The sequence below is a fragment of the Anolis sagrei genome, chromosome 4, assembly GCF_037176765.1.
Source record: "Anolis sagrei isolate rAnoSag1 chromosome 4, rAnoSag1.mat, whole genome shotgun sequence".
In the NCBI taxonomy this organism is placed as follows: domain Eukaryota; kingdom Metazoa; phylum Chordata; class Lepidosauria; order Squamata; family Dactyloidae; genus Anolis; species Anolis sagrei.
In genome coordinates, this window is record NC_090024.1 from 171370 (window position 1) to 197849 (window position 26480).

The 26480-nt window shown below is 45.5% G+C and overlaps 2 protein-coding genes across 4 annotated transcripts; both read left to right on the plus strand.

The window, feature by feature from the left end:
* The first annotated feature begins 304 nt into the window (after window positions 1–304).
* Window positions 305–25690, plus strand: LOC132775210 (zinc finger protein 160-like). Of its 3 annotated transcripts, none has more exons than XM_067467146.1 (3): window positions 305–518; window positions 5372–7285; window positions 25072–25690. In XM_067467146.1, exons 2-3 carry the CDS (start codon window positions 5548–5550, stop codon window positions 25413–25415), a joined length of 2082 nt encoding a protein of 693 aa, XP_067323247.1. In that variant the 5' UTR covers window positions 305–518; window positions 5372–5547; the 3' UTR covers window positions 25416–25690. The 3 variants fall into 3 exon arrangements, with proteins under 3 accessions (XP_067323247.1, XP_067323248.1, XP_067323249.1); XM_067467147.1 differs by lacking the exon at window positions 25072–25690 and adding an exon at window positions 7369–9556 and having other exon boundaries at window positions 308–518; XM_067467148.1 differs by lacking the exon at window positions 25072–25690 and having other exon boundaries at window positions 308–518; window positions 5372–9556.
* LOC132773576 (zinc finger protein 850-like) lies at window positions 12643–23248 on the plus strand. Its single transcript, XM_067467145.1, has 2 exons — window positions 12643–12672; window positions 19359–23248. Exon 2 carries the CDS (start codon window positions 19537–19539, stop codon window positions 21658–21660), a length of 2124 nt encoding a protein of 707 aa, XP_067323246.1. The 5' UTR covers window positions 12643–12672; window positions 19359–19536; the 3' UTR covers window positions 21661–23248.
* Window positions 25691–26480: the final 790 nt, after the last annotated feature.

The following is a 26480-nucleotide window of genomic DNA, read 5'->3' on the forward strand; positions in this document are numbered from 1 at the left end:
AAGCTTCCGGACCCAGCTATCATACTATCACCAGGCCGCTTCCCCTTTAAACATGCAAATGAGCTTATCAGCCAGCCTCCCGGGAGGGCGGCCAATCAGGAGCGAGGCTGCTCTGCAGAGGCCCCGCCCACCCTCTCGCTCTTCTTCTCCTGAGGGAGTCGCTCAGGCCCCGCCCCCTTGGCAGTGGCCGCCATTTTGGGAGGAAGAGCCGGGAGAGACTGAGGTGAGCGGAGAGGGAGGAAGGGAGGGAGGGAGGGGTGGAGTGTCACCGGGAGAAAGATGCCTGCCTGTAGCGGGCGCCGTTGCCATGTTCCTTGGAGTGAGGGCTTAACAGGCAAATAAGGGGTTGGGCCGCGTCCCCTTTAAACATGCAAATGAGCTTATCTGCGTCAGCCAGCCTGCCTCCCGGGCGGCCAATCAGGGCTCCCGCGCCCGAGAGCGGGAAGGGTGACGTCACTCAAGCCCCGCCCCCTTCTCAGCGGCCGCCATTTTCGGAGGAAGAGCCGGGAGAGACTGAGGTGAGGTGAGGTGAGGGAGCGGGTGGAGTGTTCCCCGCATGGCCGAGTCCCCGGGAGAAAGAGGCCCAACCCGTTCACGGCCGGCCACACGGGGAAGGCTGGCCTGGCCCTCCCTCTTCCAGAAGCATCCCTCTTCCGAGGTCTGTTGGGAACGAGGCAAGGGAGACAAGGGGGGGGGGGGGAGCTAGGGCGTCCCCGTGGAGTTATTTATTTGTCGTGTCAGAACAACCAGTCAAATTATATTACATTTCTAACAGAGCAAAGCAAACAGGCAGATTACAAAATGTGTGAGTTTGGTAGTTGATTAAATGTCCTTGGACCAGTCTCTGTCCCCTTGGAGTGCTGCCTCTGTTGTTGCCGCAAGGAGGTCCTCCATGGTGCATCATGTGGAAGAAGGGCTCAGGGTGCATTGCAGAACATGGTCAGTGGTTGGCTCCTCTCCACACTCGCATGTCGAGGATTCCACTTTGTAGCCCCATTTCTGAAGGTTGGCTCTGCATCTCGTGGTGCCAGAGCGCAGTCTGTTCAGCACCTTCCAAGTCGCCCAGTCCTCTGTGTGCCCAGGGGGGAGTCTCTCATTGGGTATCAGCCATTGGTTGAGGTACTGGGTTTGGGCCTGCCACTTTTGGACTCTCGCTTGCTGAGGTGTTCCAGTGAGTGTCCCCGTGGAGTGATGCCCAGGGCCACGTGGGAGGAAGAGGACCCTCTGCCCTGGGGAGGCAAGTGGGAAGAAGGGGGCCCGTGGACACCTTGAATAGCACTGAAGAGCCTTGCAGCTTCATAGCCTGGCTGCCTCCTGCCTGGGGGAAGGCCCTGATGGTGCCATGTCTGGAATCCCCCTGTTTTCTGAGTGCTGGTCTTCATTTACTGTCAGGCATGTAGCGGGGGGGGGGGGGGGCTTGAGGGGCTTCAGCCCCCCCCTCCCCCCCCAAATTCTGATGGTGGTTTGCGAGAAGGCCTTCCTGGTGCGCTATTTAAACTGTTATGTTTATTCCTCTCATGATCTGATCACCATACCCAATATATCCCATATGCATGATGGGGGTCTTATTGGGGTAATGATACAAAAGGTTTGCTAGGGTAGACCCTCTTTCACTCAGGCTCAGCCCCCCCCCCCCCAAAAACCCCCACTCTGAAAAAAAACTCAGCCCCCCCCCCCCCCCCCCGAAATGAAATCCTGGCTACGGGCCTGTTTACTGTTACGATTTTAAAGGGTTTTTTTTTTTTTTTTACCACTGGGTGCCAGAGAGTGCTCATTTTCATGGCTTCCTCCTTTCTATTGACATTGTCCACACACTCCTTGTGGATTTCTCTGGCTTCACAGTGGTTGTGAGAGTGGTGCAGCATTTCTGTGTTCTCAGATAATAATACTCTGTGCCCAGAAGTCTTGTCTGTTGGAGGCATGGCTGGATGGTGCCATTGGCCACCTTGATTAGCATTGAATGGCCTTGCAGCTTCAAAGCCTGAAGGCCTACCTCTTCAACCCCGTTTTTATGAGCTTCTCCCTCACAAAGAATTTGCTCCACTCCTATCTCACCCTGAGTGTTTAGTATTTTATCTTGTACATGCGGCCCGCTCATTGTCATTTTGTTTGTGAATGGTTTCTCATTGTATTATTTTATATTGCTTATTGTATTCTTGTGTTTTATTGACTTTATTGTGTTGATTGTTTTGTATTCTGGTTTTGTATTATTGTAATGCTCTGTTGGGCTTGGCCCATGTAAGCCTCCCCGAGTCCCCATTGGGGAGATGGTGGCGGGGTATAAATAAAGTCTATTTTTAGTATTATTATTATTAAAAGCGTGGCTGCTTCCTGCCTGTGGCAGTCCTTTCTTGCGAAGTGTTAGCTAGCCCTGGTTGTTTCCTGTCTGGAATTCCCCTGTTTTCAGAGTGTTGTTCTTTATTTACTGTCATTTATTTTTATTTATCATAACAGAAGCAAACCAAGGGTACAGTTGTAATGTGTTTATTTATTTATTATTTACAGTATTTATATTCCGCCCTTCTCACCCCGCGGGGGACTCAGGGAGGATTACAATGCACATATAGATGGCAAACATTCAATGCCATTAGACATACAACATATATAGACAGGCTCAGAGGCAATGCAACAGTCCAGCTTTACGGCTTCATGAGGGTATGCTTGATTCTGGCCACAGGGAGAGCTACTGCTTCACTGTCCGCTTGTGACACCAAGTCCTTAATGGAATACTTCCTCATTCTTTCGCATGCTGCTGGAAGGTTTTATGACGTCGTAAATTAGTTAAATTAGCCTCCCCGCATAAAGCGGTACCTACATTTCCTACTTGACAGATGCAACTGTCTTTCAGGCTGCATAGGTCAACAGCAAGCCAGACTATTAATGGTCGGGAGCTTACTCTGACCTGGGCTGGCTTTGAACTCATGACCTCTTGGTCAGTAGTGATTAATTGCAGCTGGCTACTAACTATGACTGACTTCTCTGATTGAGATAGTCTGCAGTGCCTTCCATGTTCCTTGATACGTGTTTGGCAATGCTGCTGGTTCCTCTGTAGCCTGGTCCACAGCTGCACGATGCGCAACAGACTCTGGTAGAGGGGAGAGGGTCCTCTTGTCCTTTGCTGAACTGAGCATTTGCTGGATTTTCTTGCTGGATCTGTACATAGTTTGTAGGCTGTGTTTCTTCATCAGCTTTTCAATGCAGTCAGAGGTTCCCCTGATGTGTGGTAAGAACATTTTTCCTCTGGGTGGGTCTTGGTCTTGACTCTCGTGGCTTGTTCTTGGCCTTGCATCTCTTCTGATGCCTGTTGAAGAATACATACCCACTGACAAGGAAGGAGATTCCACCTGAACATGAAGAAGAACTTCCTGACTGTGAGAGCCGTTCAGCAGTGGAACTCTCTGCCCCGGAGTGTGGTAGAGGCTCCTCCTTTGGAGGCTTTTAAACACATTGGATGGTCATCTGTCGGGGGTGCTTTGAATGCTATTTTCCTGCTTTTTGGCAGAATGGGGTTGGACTGGATGATGGCCCAGGAGGTCTCTTCCAACTCTTCTAGGATTCTATGAACAAATAAACAACAAAACATGGCCTGTAGAGCCTGGGTTCGGTGGTTCAGTTCGCCTTGGCGGAGGTGGGCTTTGCAGATCCTTTTTTCACGGTCTGCCAGGGCTTTAATTGTGCTTCTTTTTTGACTTGGGTGATGGTTGGAGTTTTTGTGTGTATATAGACCAGGGATCCTCAAACTAAGGCCCGGGGGCCAGATACGACCCTCTTAAGGTCATTTACCTGGCCTTGCTCAGGGTCAGCCTAAGTCTGCAACGATTTGAAAGCACACAACAACAACAATCCAATCTCATCAACTAAAAGCAGGCCCACACTTCCCATTGAAATACTAATAAGTTGATATTTGTTAAAATTGTACTTCATTTTAATTATTGTATTGCTTTTAAGTGGTTTTTTTTTTGCACTACAAATAAGATGTGCGCAATGTGCATAGGAATTCATTTATGTTTTTTTTTTTTTCAAATTAAAATCTGGCCCTCCAAAAGTTTGAGGAACTGTGACCTAGCCCTCTGTTTAAAAAGCTTGAGGGCATAGGTTCTTCTTATTGCAATTTCCAGTGTGAGAAGGTATATCAGATTACAGGAAAACATTTAGACATACAGATTCTATGCAACTACATTGGATTTACAATTACATTGGTTAACTAACAAACAAAGGGGAATTACATTTTCACTCAACATTCACACACGTGTACACGCATTCATCCACATGCATCCAAGATATTACCATATCATTTTCTCCCTCCTTGGAGAAGAACACCTGTTAGGCCAGAGCCTGCTTTCCTGCAGCCGGCCAATGCATAGTTCGACAGGGAGTCAGGTTCTGCTTTATGGAAAACAGAGATCTGGTCCTTGGCATTGTTCTCAGGGAAAGAAGTGTTGGCATCTCAGCGTTTTGAAGGTTTGGCATTATGGAAGTTGTGGTTCTTCCTCTTCCCTTGAGAAAGAAGCCCCAAAGTGTCCAGAGTAATCCTGCTTTCCCAGAGCATATCTGCCACTCTCCGAATACACCACCTCTCTCCTTCCCATGGAGCAGAGCGTGGCGGGTGGACAGACTCCTCAGGTCTGCCACGATTTGAGCATTATTATTAGCCTGAGTCTTTGATAGAAACATTCTGTTGATGTCGTCCCAAAGTTGTAAATGAATGATAGACGTCTTCCATCCTGGATCCATTTCAGTTTCCTGGCCAGATGTTGATCTTCTTGATTGGTGTTAACAAACACAAGGCTTGTGTTGACTTCCTTCTTAACATAAGGAAGGCTGCAAACATTTCCTTTCTCACTGTCCCGTTCTTATCAGAGTTTACTCTTCAGATCTCATTAACAGGTTTTAATCACAAAGCAGCAAGCAGGTAGTTGGTCATTGCAGGCCTTAATATTATACTGGTGTTTGCAAAATGATTAACTCCATTCATCCATCCTTCCATTCATTCCCACACATCATATTAAATTCACATTTATCAAATTTGCACATTGAATTTCTTACTACACCATTTTCAACATGACCCATGAAGGGAAAGAGGGAAAATTTTGGAGGTAACCATAACCCTATAAAATTAGGATTTCCCCTTTTTTCCTTCTATCATTCATTCTTTTCTTTCTCCATACATCCATCCCTTCTTTCTTTCTGGATTAATTCCCCTCTTTTCAAGGAATGATTGATTCCCTTTGCTGGTATCTATGTATGTGCTTGAACCTTGATGTCTGCATTTCCATTTTCAACATGACTCATGAAGGCAAAGGAGGGAAATCTTGGAAGTAGAGAAGGTCTCTGGCTTTCATCCTTGACCTTTTGCTTCTTTCTTCACCAGGGAAGTGAGGACTCTTTGGAGCGACCTCTTGGATGCAGTAAGGAAGCCAATAATACAGAGAGAAGAAATCCTCTTGAGGCGATGATCTTGCTGAATTCTTGACTTCACTTACAAATAACAAAGGAATAAAGAGTCCAGTATCTGTATTGCAATTAAACACCCATATCATTGTTGACATGGAGGAGAAAGCATCTAAACGCCTGGATGGTGGAAGGAGTTTCACTCGGAGGGATCGTCTGCAGCAACGTGAAAGGACTCACGCTGAGAAGAAACCCTATGAATGCTTGAAGTGTGGGAACAGCTTCACCAATAGTTCAAATCTACGTAGACATCAAGAGACTCACACCAGGGGGAAACCCTATAAATGCAAGGAATGTGGACAGAGTTTCACTCATATTTCAGGACTATGTTCTCATCAAAGGTCACACACTGGGGAGAAACCCTTTACATGTCTGGAGTGTGGAAAGAGCTACACTAATAGTTCAAGCCTATATAAACATCAAAGAACTCACACTGGGGAGAAACCCTATAAATGCTTAGAATGTGGACGTTGCTTTACTCAGAGTTCAGCGCTATGTTCACATCAAAAGACTCACACTGGAGAAAAACCCTATACATGTGTGGAGTGTGGAAAGACCTTTGCTCGTAGTTCAAGTCTACATACACATCAAAAGACTCACACTGGGGAGAAACCCTATAAATGCATGGAGTGTGGACAGAGCTTCACTCTGAATTCAAGTCTACAATCGCATAGAAGGTCTCACTCTGGGGAGAAACCCTATACATGCCTGCAATGTGGACAGAGCTTCACTCGTAGTACAAATCTACGTTCGCATCAAAGGATTCACACTGGGGAGAAACCCTATAAATGCCAAGAGTGTGGACAGAGCTTCGGTTATAGTACAAATCTACGTTCACATCAAAGGATTCACACTGGGAAGAAATCTTATGAATGCCTGGAGTGTGGGAAGAGGTTCACTCATAATGCAGGTTTATGCCGACATCAAAGAACACACACTGGGGAGAAACCCTATACATGCCTGGAATGTGGACAGAACTTCACTTATCTTTCAAGCCTACATTCACATCAAAGGACTCACGCTGGGGAGAAATCCTATACGTGCCTGGAGTGTGGAAAGAGCTTCATTCACAGTTCAAATCTACGTAAACATCAAAGGACTCACACTGGGGAGAAACCCTATACATGCCTGGAATGTGGAAAGAGCTTCGCTCGTAGTTCAATTCTACGTTCACATCAAAGGATTCACACTGGGGAGAAACCCTATAAATGCCAGGAATGTGGACAGAGCTTTGCTCATACTTCAGGTCTGCATTCACATAAAAGGACTCACACTGGGGAGAAACCCTATACATGCCTGCAGTGTGGACAGAGCTTCGCTCAAAGTTCAGCTCTACATTCACATCAAAGAATTCATACTGGGGAGAAACCCCATAAATGCCTGGAATGTGGACTTAGCTTCATTAAGAGTTCAAATCTACGTACACATCAAAGGATTCACACTGGGGAGAAACCTTATAAATGCCTGGAATGTGGTCAGAGCTTCACTCAGAATTCACATCTACATTCACATCAAATGACTCACACTGGAGAAAAACCCTATAAATGCCAGGAATGTGGACAAAGCTTTCCTCAGATTTCAGGCCTGCGTTCCCATTGGAAGACACACACAGGGGAGAAAACCTACAAATGCCTGGAGTGTGGTCAGAGCTTCACTCATAGTTCAGGTCTACGTACACATCTAAGAATTCACACGGGGGAGAAACCCTTTAAATGCCTGACTTGTGGACAGAGCTTCGCTCAGAATGTAACTCTGCGTTCACATCAAAGGACTCACACTGGAGAGAAACCCTATAAATGCCTTGAGTGTGGACAGAAGTTCACTCATAGTTCAGGTCTACATAAACATCAAAGGACGCACACTGGGTAGAAACCCTTTACATGCCTGGAATGTGGTCAGAGCTTCACTCATAGTTAGGTCTACGTTCCCATCAAAGGGACTCACACTTGGCAGAAACCCTATAAATGTCTGGAATGTGAACAGAGGCAGAGCTTCACTCAGAGTGGACTTACATTCACATCAAAGGACTTACATTAGGGAGAAACCCTATACATTCCTGGAGTGTAGAAAGTATTTCACTCAGAGTTCTCATCTACATAAACATTATAGGACACAACTGGGGAGAAACCCTATGAATATTTGGAGTGTGGGAACAGCTTCTCTCATAGTTCAGGTCTACATTTACATCAAAAGACTCACACTGGGGAGAAACCATATACATGCCTGGAGTGTGGAAAGAGCTTCAGTGAGAGGGGAAATGTACATTTGCATCAAAGGATTCACTCAGATTTCAGGTCTGTGTTTGCATCAGAGGACTCACACTGGGGAGAAACACTTTACATGACTGGAGTGTGGAAAGAACTTTACTTAGAGTCCTCATCTACATAAATATCAATGACCCACACTGGGGAAAATGGTTTAAATGCCTAGAGTGTGGAAAGAGCTTTACACGTGGTCACAATCTATGTAAACATCGTAGAATTCACACTGGAGCAAATGATGTTAATTGACACCAGAATCTTTCTAACGTGTACAAAGGCAACTCTTGTAAATGTTCAAAATGCAAGCACAAAGGTGGGATATTTTAACATATGTGGTGCATTGTTGAAAGATTGAACTAAAATTCATTTCATCCCAGAAGTAATAAAGGTGAAATGAAACCAGGGATTGATTTGTTGAGACTGCTGGACGATCACGTAGAGAGAAAACATGGATAGATACCACGATACACTACAGTAAGAATTGACAGAGATGGAAGGGATGCCTTATTCCAGCACAAAAGGAACGGCTTAGGAAGATCTGCAGATTAGCCAAAATGAACAAACGCCAGTTGTAAGACGTATTAATTGGAAGAGTGTTATCAAAAGTAGAAGTGTGATTATGTAACATTACCTAAAGAGAGAAGAGCAATAAGGGATAAACATCAACAGATGGAACGAGGCTTCTAGCAACGAAGGCATGTCTGTGTATTCGGTTTGTATTCTCTGTTTCATTGGTATGTTTCACATGTTTTGTGTATTATGTTGTAGTTAGTTTGCTGTGTAGTTCAAGCATGATATACAATGTCTGCCTTTTTATATTGTTGCTTTTAATCTCTTCTCTCTTTTTTATTTTCATTTTGTTTTTTGTAAAAGAGGATTTACAAGGGTCAAAACTGCTGAAACCCGAGGGCGGAGAGACCTGGTTTCAGCCCAAAATGGGGTTCAACGTCTACTCTAGAGTGCCTTTGAGCACCATTTCCTGCCTCTGTGTTGGTGGCATGCGTTTGGATTCAATTGTCTTACTTTAGACACTACTTTTCCTTTTTCATTATGGAGAATGTATGTTCACCCCTTTGATCTGAACATATGTTCTCCATATTCTGCTTTGGTTAGACCACACCTGGAATATTGTGTCCAATTCTGGGCACCGCAATTCAAGAGAGATATTGACAAGCTGGAATGTGTCCAGAGGAGGGCGACTAAAATGATCAAGGGTCTGGAGAACAAGCCCTATGAGGAGCGGCTTAAGGAGCTGGGCATGTTTAGCCCGAAGAAGAGAAGGCTGAGAGGAGACATGATGAGAGCCATGTATAAATATGTGAGAGGAAGCCACAGGGAGGAGGGTGCAGATCAAGGGTCTGGAGAACAAGCCCTATGAGGAGCGGCTTAAGGAGCTGGGCATGTTTAGCCTGAAGAAGAGAAGGCTGAGAGGGGATATGATAAATGCCATGTATAAATATGTGAGAGGAAGCCACAGGGAGGAGGAGGGAGCAAGTTTGTTTTCTGCTTCCCTGGAGACTAGGCCACGAAACAATGGCTTCAAACTACAAGAGAGGAGATTCCATCTGAACATGAGGAAGAACTTCCTGACTGAGAGAGCCGTTCAGCAGTGGAACTCACTGCCCCAGAGTGTGGTGGAGGCTCCTTCTTTGGAATCTGAAACAGAGGCTGGATGGCCATCTGTCAGGGTTGCTTTGAATGCAATATTCCTGCTTCTTGGCAGAATGGGGTTGGACTGGATGAGGGCCCAGGAGGTCTCTTCCAACTCTTTGATTCTAGGATTCTATTCTCTCTCTCTGTTGCTTTTCACTGTTGTCTGTTTTCCCAATAAATCTTGAATTGATCCTCTTTTGTTATGTGTTTGTTTTTCACACACCTTAATTCAGCATTTAAAAACAGCACACCCTCCACATTTGCAGGTTTAATTCTCACGGATTTCTTTATTCCCAAATTTCTCATCCATAAGAAAGGGGGGGAGGGGATTGTTGGGAGCCTTGCAGATTTTGTTCATTTTCTGGCTCCCAGTATTAAAAAAAACTCTAAAATTAGAACAGCACAACAACAGAGAGGAAACAAACAAGGACATCTAATCACCTCTCAAGAAAAGTTTGCTCCAGGCACTGCCAGGCCATCAAATGCTAATCAAGGTGGTCAGTTGAAACATTCCCACCTAGCTCCAGCAGACAAGAGTCCTTTGCCCCACCCTGGGCATCATTCCACAGATATATAAACCCATTTTCCTAGTTCCAACAGACCTCACTACCTCTGAGGATGCTTGCCATAGATGCAGGCGAAACGTCAGGAGAGAATGCCTCTAGACCATGGCCATATAGCCCAGAAAAAAATACAACAACCCAGTGATTCCGGCCATGAAAGCCTTTGACAATACATTGAACAATTTCTATGTTGTAGAAGGCTCTTCATCAATGCATAACGTCAGGAACGGTAACACAACAAGGTCTCCCGGGTTGTTTCCCTTGTTTCGTAATACCTTCTTCGGGTGTTATTCTGATCTAGGATGCTTGAATTCAATTCTGATTCCTGTGAACTGCTTAGGATCTGCCGTGAGAGGAGTTCTCTAACGAGCAATGGGAATGGTAACGGGGTGACTCTTCAGTAGTTGTTGTTTGTTTGTTTATTTATTTATGGCATTTATACGCCGCCCTTCTCACCCCAAAGGGGACTCAGAGCAGCTTACAATATATATTTCCTACAATCTATCATATTATTAGCATTGCACCATATCAGTATTATGCATCACCATATTGCACTGACTATACCATTATATTGTACTATTATTAGTAATATTACATGTAAGGTAAATATATAATTACTAGCTGTCCCCTGCCACGCGTTGCTGTGGCCCACTCGAATGGTGATGGGGGTTCTGTGTGGGAGGTTTGGCCCAATTCTATCGTTGGTGGGGTTCAGAATGCTCTGTGATTGTAGGTGAACCATAAATCCCAGCAACTACAGCTCCCAAATGTCAAGATTCTATTTTCCCCAAACTCCACCAGTGTTCACATTTGGGCATATTGAGTATTCATGTAGAGTTTGATCCAGATCCATCATTGTTTGTGTCCACAGTGATCTCTGGATGGAGGTGAACTACAACTCCAAAACCAAAGGACACTGCCCACCAAACCCTTCCAGTATTTTCTGTTTGTCATGCGAGAACTGTATGCCAAGTTTGGTCCAATTCCATCATTGGTGGGGTCCATAATGTTCTTTGATTGTAGGTGAACTACAAATCCCATCAACTACAACTCCCAAGTGGCAAAATCAATAATTTTTGAGTGAAGGACGTACATTGGGTTGTGAGGTGCCTTGTGTCCAAATTTGGTGTCCATTCGTCCAGTGGTTTTTGCGTCCTGTCAATCCCACGAAGGAACATGGCATTTTTATTGATCTAGAAGATAATAATAATAATTATAAAATTGTATTATTATTACTAGTATTATATTGTATGACATGATAAATATTACAAATATGTCTATACAACACATACTATATTATATGAGTAGTATGAGACAAGATGGAAGGAAGGGTCTTCAGCTCCCTTCTGCCTTCATTCTGCCCTGGAGGGAGTGTGGTGGAAGGAGCCTCCTTCTTTGGAAGCTTTTAAACAGGGGCTGGATGGCCATCTGTCAGGGGTGCTTTGAATGTGCCTTTCCTGCTTCTGACTGAGAGCCGTTCAGCAGTGGAACTCTCTGCCCTGGGTGTGGTGGAGGCTCCTTTGGAGACTTTTAAAGAGACTAGATGGTCATCTGTCGGGGGTGCTTTGAATGTGTCTTTCCTGCTCCTGACTGTGAGAGCCGTTCAGCAGTGGAACTCTCTGCCCTGGGGTGTGGTGGAGGCTCCTTTGGAGACTTTTAAAGAGACTAGATGGTCATCTGTCGGGGGTGCTTTGAATGTGTCTTTCCTGCTCCTGACTGTGAGAGCCGTTCAGCAGTGGAACTCTCTGCCCTGGGGTGTGGTGGAGGCTCCTTTGGAGACTTTTAAAGAGACTAGATGGTCATCTGTCGGGGGTGCTTTGAATGTGTCTTTCCTGCTTCTGACTGTGAGAGCCGTTCAGCAGTGGAAGTCTCTGCCCTGGGGTGTGGTGGAGGCTCCCTCTTTGGACACTTTTAAAGAGACTGGATGGTCATCTGTCGGGGGTGCTTTGAATGTCTTTCCTGCTTCTGAGTGTGAGAGCCGTTCAGCAGTGGAACTCTCTGCCCCGGAGGGAGTGTGGTGGAGGCTCCTTCTTTGGAGGCTTTGAAGCAGAGGCTGGATGGCCATCTGTCAGGGGTGCTTTGGATGCAATATTCCTGCTTCTTGGCAGAATGGGGTTGGACTTGAGGGTGGCCCAGGAGGTCTCTTCCCACTCTAGTATTCTAGGATTCTATGACTGTTCAACAGTGGAACTCTCTGCCCTATGGAGGCTTTGAACCAGAGGCTGGATGGCCATCTGCCAGGGGTGCTTTGAATGCAATATTCCTGCATGTTGGCAGAATGGGGTTGGACTGGATGAAGGCCCAGGAGGTCTCTTCCCACTCTTTGATTCTATGAGGGAAGGGCCTTCGTAACCTCATGGGCCTGCCCACGCCAGAGCTCCCTGCCGGCCGTCGCCACCCCCAGGGTCTCCTTCAAGGGCAAGTTAGTTACCATGGCAACAGCTACTAATGAGGCGGCGCCCTGGGAAGGCTCCTCCCTCCCTCCCAAGCCTTTCCTCATTGGCTGAGCAGCAGCCGGGACGGCTGCTGCTCAGCCAATGGGGAAAGGCTTGGGAGGGAGGGAGGAGCCTTTCCAGGGCGCCGCCCCCCTCTCTCCGTCTCTCACATTGGCACATGCAAATGAGCTCCGCGGACGACCAATCACGAGCGCGGCCCCGCCCCCTTCGAAGATATTGTTGACGTCATTCGGGCCCCGCCCCCTCGGTGTCCGGCGCCATTTTGGGAGGAAGAGGCGGAGGAAGGCGGTGAGTCTTTTGGGGGGGAAGAGGGGGGTCTCCTCAGGCCCCGCCCCCTTCCTGCCTGCCTGCCTGCGGTTCCTCTCGTGTTCCGAAAGGAGGCGCCCTGGCTGGGCCCGGAAGGCCTTTTCCTGCCCCCTCTCCCAGAAGCACTCCCTCCTGACCTTTCGCCCACATCCCTGGCAGGCCTCCTCAGAGGGCGGGGGGGGGGGGAGTCTTGGAAACTGGGGAAATTGGGTGTGTGTGTATATATATATATATATCTATGGGGAATGATGCCCAGGGTGCCTGCCAGAGGCAGGTGTGAATGCATTGTCGAAGGCTTTCATGGCTGGAATCAATAGGTTCTTGGTTTTTTCGGGCTATATGGCCATGTTCTAGAGGCATTTACTCCTGACGTTTCACCTGCATCTATAACAAGCATCCTCAGAGGGAGTGAGGTCTGTTGGAAATAGGAAAGTGGGTTTATATATCTGTGGAATAATGACCAGGGTGGGGCAAAGGACTCTTCTCTGCTGGAGCTAAGTGGGAATGTTTCAACTGACCACCTTGATAAGCACTGGATGGCCTGGCAGTTTTTTGGTGTGGCTTTTTAGTGCCTGGGGGAATCTTTTGTTGAGAGGTGATTAGCTGTCCCTGATTGTTTCCTCTCTGGAGCATCACAGGCGCACCTGGCGGGGACAAGAGACACGGGCTTCTCAGTGGTGGCCCCTCGGCTGTGGAACGCCCTTCTTACAGATATCAGATCGTCCCCCTCCCTGTTGGCGTTTCGGAGGAAAGTGAAGACCTGGCTGTTCGAACGAGCATTCGATCAAGCCTGCGGGGAGGCCCTCCCTCTCCCAGAAGCACTCCCTCCTGACCTTTCGCCCACATCCCTGGCAGGCCTCCTCAGAGGGAGGGGGGGCAGGTCTCTTGGAAACGAGGGAAATTGTGTGTGTGTGTATATATGTATCTATCTATGCATTGTCAAAGGCTTTCATGGCTGGAATCAATAGGTTCTTGTGGGTTTTTTCGAGCTATAGGGCCATGTTCTAGAGGCATTTCTCCTGACATTTCGCCTGCATCTATGGCAAGCATCCTCAGAGGTAGTGAGGTCTGTTGGAAGTAGGAAAATGGGTTTATATATCCGTGGAATGACTGGGGTGGGGCAAAGAGCTCTTCAGTGCTGGAGCTGGGTGTGAATGTTTCAACTGACCACCTTCATTAGCATTTCAAGGCCTGGCTGAGCCTGGGAGAATCTTTTGTTGAGAGGTGTTAAGCTGTGCTTGGTTGTTTCCTCTCTGCTGTTTTGCTGTTATAATTTTAGAGTTTTTTAATACTGGTAGCCAGATTTTGTTCATCTTCATGGTTTCCTCCTTTCTGTTGAAATTGTCCACCTGCTTCTTGTAGATCTCAATGGCTTCTCTGTGTCGTCTGACATGGTGGTTGTTGGTGTGGTTCAGCATTTCTGTGTTCTCAAATAATATGCAGGTGTGAATGTTGCCATTGGCCACCTTAACGGCCACTGAAACGCCTCGCAGCTTCAAGCCCCGGCTGCTTCCTGCCTGGGGGAGTCATCCTGGGTTGGGAGATGTTAGCTGGCCCTGATGGTTTCAAGAGCTGGGCATTAGGAGCCTGCAGAAGAGAAGGCGGAGGGGGAGGAGACAGGGGGAGGGCCAGGGGTCTGGGGGGGGGGAGACTTGTGCTCCCTGCCCTGGATTTATTTGTCGTGTCAGGGCAACCAGACCATTGTGTTACATTTCATAGAATCCTAGAATCAAAGAGGGCCTAGAGCAGTGTTTCCCAACCTGGGGGTCGGGACCCCCGGAGGGGTCACAAGGGGGTGTCAGAGGGGTCACCAAAGACCATCAGAAAAAACAGTATTTTTTGTTTGTCGTGGGGTTTCTGTGTGGGAAGTTTGGCCCAATTCTATAATTGGTAGGGTTCAGAATGTTCTTTGATTGTAGGTGAACTATAAATCCCAGCAACTACAACTCCCCAATGTCAAGGTCTATTTCCTCCAAACTCCACCAGTGTTAACTTTTAGGTATATTGAGTATTCATGCCAAGTTTGGTCCAGATCCAGCATTGTTTGAATACACAGTGCTCTCCGGATATAGGTGAATTACAACTCCCAAACTCAAGGTCAATGCCCACCAAACCCTTCCAGTTGTTTTTTTCCTGTTGGTCATTGATGTTCTAAGTGCTAAGTTTGGTTCAATTCCATCACTGATGGATTTCAGAATGCTCCTTGATTGTAGGTGAACTATAAATCCCAGCAACTAGAACTCCCAAATGACAAAACCAACCCCCTCCAACTCCACCAGTATTCAAATTTGTGTGTATTGGATATTTGTGCCAAATTTGGTCCAGTTAATACATCAGATCTTATTATTACAATTGATAACAGTAGCAAAATGACAGTTATGAAGTGGCAACGAAAATTATTTATTTATTTATTTATCTGTCGCGGTTGCTTCTACCCCGCCCTTCTCACCCGGGGGGACTCAGGGCGGCTTACACACACAAGGCACAATTCGATGCCTGTATTACAAAAACATAACATCAAAAAAACATAAAATCAATAATAGCAGTAATTATAACAATGATAACAATTAATGTAAACAATCAATGTTATCGGCAAGAGCAGCCATAAAACCCGTAAGAAACAATTAAAACAATAAAAGCAATACAAACCTCATTGCTGGTCAGCGTTTAACCGACTCCTAGTTTAGATTCTACTTTCCGCATATTGTTGGTCCTATCCGTCTGGTTCCGTATCTACTTGTCAGGGTGCCCAAAGGCCTGGTCCCAGAGCCACGTCTTTACCTTCCTCCTGAAGGCAAGGAGGGAGGTTGAAGCCCTGATTTCCCCCGGGAGTGAGTTCCACAGATGGGGGGCCACCACTGAGAAGGCCCTGCTCCTCGTCCCCACCAGCCTCACTTGTGATAGCGGTGGGGTCGTGAGCAGGGCCTCCCCAGAAGATCTCAAACACCGAGATGGGACGTAGAGGGAGATACGTTCGGACAGATACGCTGGACCAGAACCGTAAAGGGTTTTGTAGGTCAAAACCAACACCTTGAATTGTGCTCGGAACTGAATCGGCAGCCAGTGAAGCTGACTTAACAAGGGGGTGGTATGTTCCCTGTATGTCGCTCCAGTAAGCAGTCTGGTTACCGCTCGTTGGACTAGTTGGAGTTTCCGAAGAGTCTTCAAGGGTAACCCCACGTAGAGTGCGTTGCAGTAGTCTATACAGGATGTGACAAGAGCAAGTGATTCTATGTTTGGGGGTCACCACAACAGGAGGAACGGTATTAAGGGGTCGCGGCATTCGGAAGGTTGAGAAACACTGACCTAGAGCATTCTCGGATGGAGGGCGATTAATAAGTTATTAAATGATGATGATGATGATGATGATCCTCCCTAAACTGGACCACAGTGTTGAGTTGGCCACGAGAGCTCTCTGTGCCAAGTTTGGTCTGTCTAGGTAATTGGATGAGTGTTGCTGTAGTTAAAGGAAGTGAGTAAAGGTATTTGAAGTCCCATCGTCCATGGTTTGTCCTCCTTCAAATTGAACCAGGATGTAGAGTGGGTCATGGGGGCTCTGTGTGCCAAGTTTGGTCTTTATCGGTCTTTGTTGGGGGCCACAGTGGTCTGTGGAAGGCGAATCATAGAATCCTAGAGTGGGAAGAGACTTCGTGGGCCATCATCCAGTCCAACCCCATTCTGCCAAGAAGCAGGAATATTGCATTCAAAGCACCCCTGACAGATGGCCATCCAGCCTCTACTTAATAATAATAATAATAATAATAATAATAATAATAATAGAGTTGGAAGAGACCCCTTCCTGGGCCATCATCCAGTCTAACCCCATTCTGCCAAGAAGCAGGAATATTGCATTCAAAGCACCCCTGACAGATGGCCATCCAGCCTCTGTTTAAAAGGGTTGAAAGTACTACAAATCCATCATCCTTTGTCTGTCCTCCCCCATACCTCACCAGGGGGTCATGGGGGTTATGTGTGCCAAGTTTGGTCCAGATCTATCATTAGAATCCTAGAATCCTAGAGTTGGAGAAGACCTCATGGGCCATCATCCAGTCCAACCCCATTCTGCCAAGAAGCAAGAATACTGCATTCAAATCACCCCTGACAGATGGCTATCCAGCCTCTGCTTAAAAGCTTCCAAAAAAGGAGCCTCCACCACACTCCGTGGCAGAGAGTTCCACTGCTGAACGGCTCTCACAGTCAGGAAGTTCTTCCTCATGTTCAGACGGAATCTCCTCTCTTGTAGTTTGAAGCCATTGTTCCATTGCGTCCTAGTCTCCAGGGAAGCAGAAAGGAAGCTTGCTCCCTCCTCCTCCACCCTGTGGCTTCCTCTCACATATTTATACATGGCTCTCATCATATCTCCTCATATCATATTTCTGCCATCATATTTCTAACAGAACAAAACAAACAGATTTAAAAAACACAAAGTTTGCAAAGAAGCACAACCAAAGCCCTGGCAGACTGTGCAAAAAGATTCTGAGAAGCCCACCTCCTGGTTCTCAACCTTCCTAACACCGTGACCCCTAAATAAGGTTCCTCATGTTGTGGTGACCCCCAACCATAAAATTATTTTCGTTGCTCCTTTATAACTGTAATTTTGCTACTGTTATGAATCGTAATGTAAATATCTGATATGAGGGATGTGTTTTCATTGTTACAAATCCAACATAATTAAAGCATCATGATTAATCAGAAAAAAATATGTTTGGGGGAGTATGGAAAACAGATGATGGGATTTGCAGTGCCTTCAACCGATTCAGCACTGACTTCCACAGGCCACTGAGACCTCCACACAGAACTCCCATGTGAAACAAAAAATACTGGAGGGGTTTGGGAGGAATTGATAGTGATTTAGGGGAGATGTAGTTCACCTACATCTGGAGAGCATTGTGAACCCAAACAACTATGGATCTGGACCAAATGTGGTACGAATATGCCCAAACTGGTGGAGTTTGGGGAAAATAGACCCTGACATTTGGGAATTTTAGTTGCTTGGATGTATAGTTCCCATGCCATTAAAGAACATTCTGAACTCCAACAACCATGTAATTGAACCAGACTTGGCACACAGAATTCCCATGATCAAAAGGAAATACTGCAGATGTTTGGGGGAAATAGACCCTGACATTTGGGAGTTGCAGTTGCTTGGAGATATAATATTATTGGAGATATAATAATGCTTGGAGTGTGGTGTGGGCTCCCTCTTTGGAAGCTTCTAAACAGAGGCTGGATGGCCATCTGTCAGGGGTGCTTTGAATGCAATATTCCTGCTTCTTGGCAGAATGGGGTTGGACTGGAGGATGGCCCAGGAGGTCTCTTCCAACTCTTGGATTCTATGAGGCTGGATGGCCATCTGTCAGGGGTGCTTTGAATGCAATATTCCTGCTTCTTGGCAGAATGGGGTTGGACTGGAGGATGGCCCAGGAGGTCTCTTCCAACTCTATGATACTATGATTCTATAATTCCCCTGTCATTAAAGAGCATTCTGAACACCAACAATCATGGAATTGATCCAAACCTGGCATACAGAACTCCCCTGATCAATATAAAATACTGGAGAAGTTTGGGGAAAATATACATACCTTCCCACAGATATTAGACTAGCTCCATCATTAATGGTATTCCGCAAAAAAGTGAAGACCTGTTTGTTTGAGCAGGCGTTCGAATAGTTAGTGCAATGAGTGTAATGAACATAGGAATGGAGCAATGGATGACGGACCTGGATCAAGTTTTCAGTGATGAGACGCTAGTGAATGGCTATTGTTGTTAATTATACAGGACTGTATAAGGTGTTATGATGTTACTGTTTTTTACCGTGTACTGTAGTATCGCATTTTTGCTGTTCTGTTGTTAACCGCTGTGAGTCGCCTAAGGGCTGAGAACAGCGGTATACAAATAAAGTAAGTAAATAATTGACATTAGGGTTCCGTCCTGGACCCGGTCCTGTTCAACATCTTTATTAACGACTTAGATGAAGGGCTAGAAGGCAGGATCATCAAGTTTGCAGACGGGACCAAATTGGGAGGGAGAGCCAATAGTCCAGAGGACAGGAGCAGGACTCAAAGGGATCTCCACAGATTAGAGAGATGAATGGCCAAAACTAACAAAATGAAGTTCAACAGTGACAAATGCAAGATACTCCGCAGGAAAAATGAAATGCAAAGATACAGAATGGGGGACAATGAGGCCTGGCTCGAGAGCAGTACGTGTGAAAAAGATCTTGGAGTCCTCGTGGACAGGAAGTTAAACATGAGCCAGGAATGTGATGTGGCGGCAAAAAAAGCCAATGGGATTTTGGCCTGCATCAAGAGGAGCATAGTGTCCAGATGTAAGGAAGTAATGCTCCCCATGCTCTATTCCGCTTTGGTTAGACCACACCTGGAATATTGTGTCCAATTCTGGGCACCACAATTCAAGAGAGATATTGACTCTAAGCTGGAATGTGTCCAGAGGAGGGCGACTCAAATGACAAAGGGTCTGGAGAACAAGCCCTATGAGGAGCATTTCTACCCTTTGCTGGTATCTACCTATGTGCTTGAGACCCCAATGTTGGCATTTCTTGGTATTTCCTATTTTCAACATGACCCATGAAGGGAAAGAGGGAAAAATTTGGAGGTAGAGAATGTTTCTGGTTTTCACCCTTGACCTTTTGCTTCTTTCTTCACCAGGGAAGTGAGGACTCTTTGGAGCGACCTCTTGGATGCAGTAAGGAAACCAATAATATAGGAAGGAAAAATCCTCTCGAGGCGATGATCTTGATGAATTCTTGACTTCATTTACAGATAATAAAGGAAAAAGAAGAGTCAAGTAGCTTTATTGCAATTAAACACCCATATCACTGTTGACATGGAGGAGAAAGCATCTAAATGCCTGGATGGTGGAAGGAGGTTCACTCGGAGGGATCGTCTGCAGCAACGTGAAAGGACTCACGCTGAGAAGAAACCCTATGAATGCTTGAAGTGTGGGAACAGCTTCACCAATAGTTCAAATCTACGTAGACATCAAAAGACTCACACCGGGGGGAAACCCTATAAATGCAAGGAATGTGGACAGAGTTTCACTCATATTTCAGGACTATGTTCTCATCAAAGGTCACACACTGGGGAGAAACCCTTTACATGCCTGGAGTGTGGAAAGAGCTACACTAATAGTTCAAGCCTATATAAACATCAAAGGACTCACACTGTGGAGAAACCCTATAAATGCTTAGAATGTGGACGTTGCTTTACTCAGAGTTCAGCGCTATGTTCACATCAAAAGACTCACACTGGAGAAAAACCCTATACATGTGTGGAGTGTGGAAAGGCCTTTGCTCGTAGTTCAAGTCTACATACACATCAAAAGACTCACACTGGGGAGAAACCCTATAAATGCCTGGAGTGTGGACATAGCTTCACTCTGAATTCAAGTCTACAATCGCATAGAAGGACTCACTCTGGGGAGAAACCCTATACATGCCTGCAATGTGGACAGAGCTTCACTCGTAGTACAAATCTACATTCGCATCAAAGAATTCACACTGGGGAGAAACCCTATAAATGCCAAGAGTGTGGACAAAGCTTCGGTTATAGTACAAATCTACGTTCACATCAAAGGATTCACACTGGGAAGAAATCTTATGAATGCCTGGAGTGTGGGAAGAGGTTCACTCATAATGCAGGTTTATGTCGACATCAAAGAACACACACTGGGGAGAAACCCTATACATGCCTGGAATGTGGACAGAACTTCACTTATCTTTCAAGCCTACGTTCACATCAAAGGACTCACGCTGGGGAGAAATCTTATGAATGCCTGGAGTGTGGGAAGAGGTTCACTCATAATGCAGGTTTATGTCGACATCAAAGAACACACACTGGGGAGAAACCCTATACATGCCTAGAATGTGGACAGAGCTTTACTCAGCTTTCAGGTCTACTTTCGCATCAAAAGACTCACGCTGGGGAGAAATCCTATACATGCCTGGAGTGTGGAAAGAGCTTCATTCACAGTTCAAATCTACGTAAACATCAAAGGACTCACACTGGGGAGAAACCCTATACATGCCTGGAATGTGGAAAGAGCTTCGCTCGTAGTGAAACTCTACATTCACATCAAAGGATTCACACTGGGGAGAAACCCTATAAATGCCAAGAATGTGGACAGAGCTTTGCTCATAATTCAGGTCTGCATTCACATAAAAGGACTCACACTGGGGAGAAACCTTATAAATGTCTGGAATGTGGACAGAGCTGCACTCATAGTTCAGCACTACGTTCACATCAAAGGATTCACACCGGGCAGAAACCCTATAAATGCCTGGAATGTGGACATAGCTTCACTCGGAGTTCAACTCTGCGTACACATCAAAGGATTCACACTGGGGATAAACCCTATACATGCCTGGAGTGTGGACAGAGCTTCGCTCAGAGTTCAGGTCTACATGCACATCAAAGGACTCACACTGGGGAGAAACCCTATAAATGCCAGGAATGTGGAGAAAGCTTTCCTCAGATTTCAGGTCTACGTTCCCATGAAAAGACACACACAGGGGAGAAAACCTACAGATGCCTGGAATGTGGAAAGAGCTTCGCTCGTATTGAAACTCTACGTACACATCTAAGGATTCACACTGGGGAGAAACCCTATAAATGCCAGGAATGTGGACAGAGATTTGCTCAGATTTCAGGTCTGCATTCACATAAAAGGACTCACACTGGGGAGAAACCCTATACATGCCTGCAGTGTGGACAGAGTTTCACTCATAATTCAGGTCTGCATTCACATAAAAGAACTCACACTGGGCAGAAATCCCATAAATGCCTGGAATGTGGTCAGAGCTTCACTCAGAGTTCTCATCTACGTACACATCAAAGGATTCACACTGGAGAGAAACCCTATAAATGCCTGGAATGTGGACAGAGCTTCACTCAGAGTTCAGGTCTACATAAACATCAAAGGACTCACACTGGAGGAGACGACAGAGATTGAGCAACTAATATTGGAATTAACAGCAAAGACATTAGGCAAAACTGAGGAAGAAGCAGAAAAGGAAATTGACCAGATGTTTAGGGTAAGATCAGCCTATGCATCAAAATATAAATTGCCTAGGGACATTATAGTTACATTTACAAGGAAAAAGATCAGAATCATCTAAATACACCTGTACAATTGGAAGACCACGAAGTAACATTAATTAAAGACCTCCCGCCATCAGTTATACAGAAAAGAAAACTATATTATATTCTAACTGAGAAGCTTAAACAATACCATATAAGATTTAAATGGCTGCCGTCTGAAGGAGTTATGATTACTTATAAAGAACGGAAACATTGGATTACATCAGATATGAAAGCCTAGGACTTTATGAAGACAATAATTCTAGATCTAGAACTGGATCTGGATAAAGATCAGTGTAGTTCATCAAAAGGAAAACCACAGAAAGCCACCAACCAAAAGATTCAAGGAAGTCACACAAACTCTTCACCTTGGTGGTAACTGCTGCAAGAATCATTTACGCACGAGCCTGGAAATTGGAGGAAACACCGGAACTGGAGGAATGGATCGTGGAAGTGGCGGAAGTGGCAGAGATGGACATTCTGACGGGAGATCTCCAGACCCTTCAGAATTAAGGAAAGACTGGGAAACCCTCAAAAGGTTTTCAGAAGGAAAGGCCATTTCAACATGGGGATTTCAAGTCTGACTAATACAAAATCCTAACTTTCAAATAGTTTAATTTCAAATAGTTTTAATTCCTTCTGAGGAAAGACATGATGAAGAATCCTTTGACGCTCTTTTGGTGTGACTTCCTTTTCCATGGTATATGTGTTATGGTGGAACTCTTGAGATGTGAACGCGATGTTGATGTTTAGAAAAGGGATTGTGTAAGGTTGTCAAGAAAAGAACGGGAAGGGAGAAAAGGGGGAAGAAAGAAGAAAAGGGAAAGGATTTAAAAAAAAAGAAATATGTAATACTATGTGGACAAGCTGGAATGCTACAATATAGAAAAGGTGATTCCTGGAAAAGTTAAATACGTTGGCATAATGTTAATGAAACATTTGATTATGATTTTGGACATCTTTCAATGTATGCAAATTGGGTTTTTTGCAGTTGTCCATGCCTGTGTATGTAAAATAGTCAGAAAGCGCTCGTACTCACTTTGTTGCCTGCCCCATTCTTAGGTTTTGTTTTTTATTGATGTGATATCAGGATGTATTTGGACATACTCTGAAACTCTCTTGATCATGAAGATACAGGGTGCAGCAGCATAACTTCCTTTTTTCAAAACTTAATAAAACCCATTGTATGAATCAGAATTATTTTTTGTAATGTAGGCGCATACCTAAAGTTTTGTTTTACGTAGTTTTGAAGATCAAATTAGGTAGGTGACGTCCCCCATTCTCCATACACTGAGTAAACCGATTTCTGGCATTTGTCATGACTCTTGCCAGCATCGCAGGCGTTACGTTGGCAATTTCTTCCTGAATCATAGAATCATAGAATCCAAGAGTTGGAAGAGACCTCATGGGCCATCCAGTCCAACCCCATTCTGCCAAGAAGCAGGAATATTGCATTCAAATCACCCTGACAGATGGCCATCCAGCCTCTGCTTCAAAGCTTCCAAAGAAGGAGCCTCCACCACACTCCGGGGCAGAGAGTTCCACTGCTGAACAGCTCTCACAGTCATAGAATCCTAGAAGAGTTGGAAGAGACCTCCTGGGCCATCACCCAGTCCAACCCCATTCTGCCAAGAAGCAGGAATATTGCATTCAAATCACCCCTGACAGATGGCCATCCAGCCTCTGCTTAAAAGCTTCCAAAGAAGGAGCCTCCACCACACTCCGGGGCAGAGAGTTCCACTGCTGAACGGCTCTCACAGTCAGGAAGTTCTTCCTCATGTTCAGGTGGAATCTCCTCTCTTGTAGTTTGAAGCCATTGTTCCATTGCGTCCTAGTCTCCAAGGAAGCAGAAAACAAGCTTGCTCCCTCCTCCCTGTGGCTTCCTCTCACATATTTATCCATGGCCCTCATCATATCTCCTCTCAGCCTTCTCTTCTTCAGGCTAAACATGCCCAGTTCCCTAAGCCGCTCCTCATAGGGCTTGTTCTCCAGACCCTTGATCCTTTGAGTCGCCCTCCTCTGGACACATTCCAGCTTAGAGTCAATATCTCCCTTGAATTGTGGTGCCCAGAATTGGACACAATATTCCAGATGTGGTCTAACCAAAGTGGAATAGAGCATGGGGAGCATGACTTCCTTAGATCTAGACACTAGGCTCCTCTTGATGCAGGCCAAAATCCCATTGGCTTTTTTTGCCGCCACATCACATTCCTGGCTCATGTTTAACTTCCTGTCCACGAGGACTACAAGATCTTTTCCACACGTGCTGCTCTCGAGCCAGGCCTCATTGTCCCCCATTCTGTATCTTTGCATTTCATTTTTTCTGCCAAAGTGGAGTATCTTGAATGTTGGGGAGAATGTTGGGGAGAATGTTGAATGTTAGCCTTCACATCTTGTAGGGTCCCTTCACCGTCGTTCACATAAACACGGGATTTCAAGAAACCCCATAGAAAAAAATCACAAGGGGCCAAATCTGGAGAGCAGGCCGGCCACTCCAAATCCGCTCGAAAAGTAGGCCTCAACGGCAAAAGCCCACTCCTCACTGTTCCAATGCAGGTTGGCGACTGAACTGTGTCAGGACAAAATATGTGAGAGGAAGCCACAGGGAGGAGGAGGGAGCAAGCTTGTTTACTGCTTTCTTGGAGACTAGGACGCAATGGAACAATGGCTTCAAACTACAAGAGAGGAGATTCCATCTGAACATGAGGAAGAACTTCCTGACTGTGAGAGAGAGCCGTTCAGCAGTGGAACTCTCTGCCCCAGAGGGAGTGTGGTGGAGGCTCCTTCTTTGGAAGCTTTTAAACAGAGGCTGGATGGCCATCTGTCAGGGGTGATTTGAATGCAATATTCCTGCTTCTTGGCAGAATGGGGTTGGACTGGATGGCCCATGAGGTCTCTTCCAACTCTTTGATTCTATGATTCTATGATTCTATGATTTATTTAGCATATGATATGGGGGGGGGGGAGGGGGTAGCTGATGGCACTATTGCTGTTATCTAGATGGAAACAGTTCTAGTTAGGAATAGTTTGCATGGATTTTCCTTAGAAAATGTCTTAAACTCGAGTGAATGGTAAAGTATGTTATACTTATTTTGTACAAGTTGCCATCTTCATACAGATCTAGAGAAGTTTCATTATTTTTGAATGCATATTTTCTGATTATATATGAGGTTGTTTGTGTCAAATAATTAATAAAAAATAAAGGAAATAAAAGGACTCGCACTGGGGAGAAACCCTTTCCATGCCTGGAATGTGGACAGAGCTTCACTCATAGTTCATTCAGGTCTACGTTCCCATCAAAGGGACTCACACTTGGGAGCAACTATAAATGTTTGGAATGTGGATAGACCTTCACTCATAATCCAGGTCTACATTCACATCAAAGGATTCACACTGGGGGAGAACTTTATAAATGCCAGGGATGTGGACAGAGCTTCGCTCATAGTTCAGGTCTACATTCACATGAAAGGACATACACAAGGGAGAAACCCTATAAATGCCTGGAATGTGGAAAGAGGCAGCGCTTCACTCAGACTGGGGATTTACATTCACATCAAAGGACTTACATTAAGGAGAACCCTATACATTCCTGGAGGGTGGAAAGTACTTCACTTCTCATCTACATAAACATAGGACACAACTGGGGAGAAACCCTATGAATATTTGGGAGTGTGGGAACAGCTTCATTCATAGTTCAGGTCTACGTTTATATCAAAAGACTCACACTGGGGAAAAACCCTATACATGCCTGGAGTGTGGAAAGAGCTTCACTGAGAGGAGAAATCTACATTCGCTTCAAAGGATTCACTCAGATTTCAGTTCTATGTTCACATCAGAGGACTCACACTGGGGAGAAACCCTATACATGCCTTGAGTGTGGACAGAGCTTCACTGAGAAGGAAAATCTACATATGCATCAGTGACTCCCACTGGGGAGAAACACTTTACATGACTGGTGTATGAAAATATCTTTACTCAAGAGTTCTCGTCTACATAAACATCAAGGGACCCCACTGAGGAGAAACCCTATGAGTGCTTGGAGTGTGCTCAGTGCTTCACTCAGAGTGGAGGTCTCCATTCACATTATAGGACTCACATGGACACTAGCTGTGCCTGTACCTTGGGAAGTCTGAGTTGGCCACAGTGGTCCATGCTCTGGTTACATCCCGTATAGATTACATGCCGTATAGATTACTGCAACGCGCTCTATGTGGTGTTGCCTTTAAAGACTGTTTGGAAGCTTCCAACTGGTCAAGCAAGTAGCAGCCAGGTTGCTCATTGGAACAGTGCTCAGGGAGCACTTATTTATTTATTTGCTTTATTTCTATACCGCATTTTTCAGCCTAAATCGGCGACTCAATGCGGTTTAACCCCTTGTTCCACTGGCTGCCAGTTTCCTACAGATTCAAAGTGGACCAATTCCTTATTCAAGAGCGATGTTCACTTATTCTGATTTTCAGGGGTCTAGTGGTCATTCCAACATATAGTAATTTGCAAAGACATTGAATTATATAAACAACATTATCGGTAGAACATGGGGTGAAATGCTGTAAGGTAATGTTCATATTTAATGTAGGATGTGTACATGTTTTGCCCCTCAAAGATTGAGAATAGCAGTCACAGTGGACACAGCTAGTGTGACCCCTAACAGTTTGTTTTTGGAACGTGGTTGGAGAGTGGTACTCTGAATGG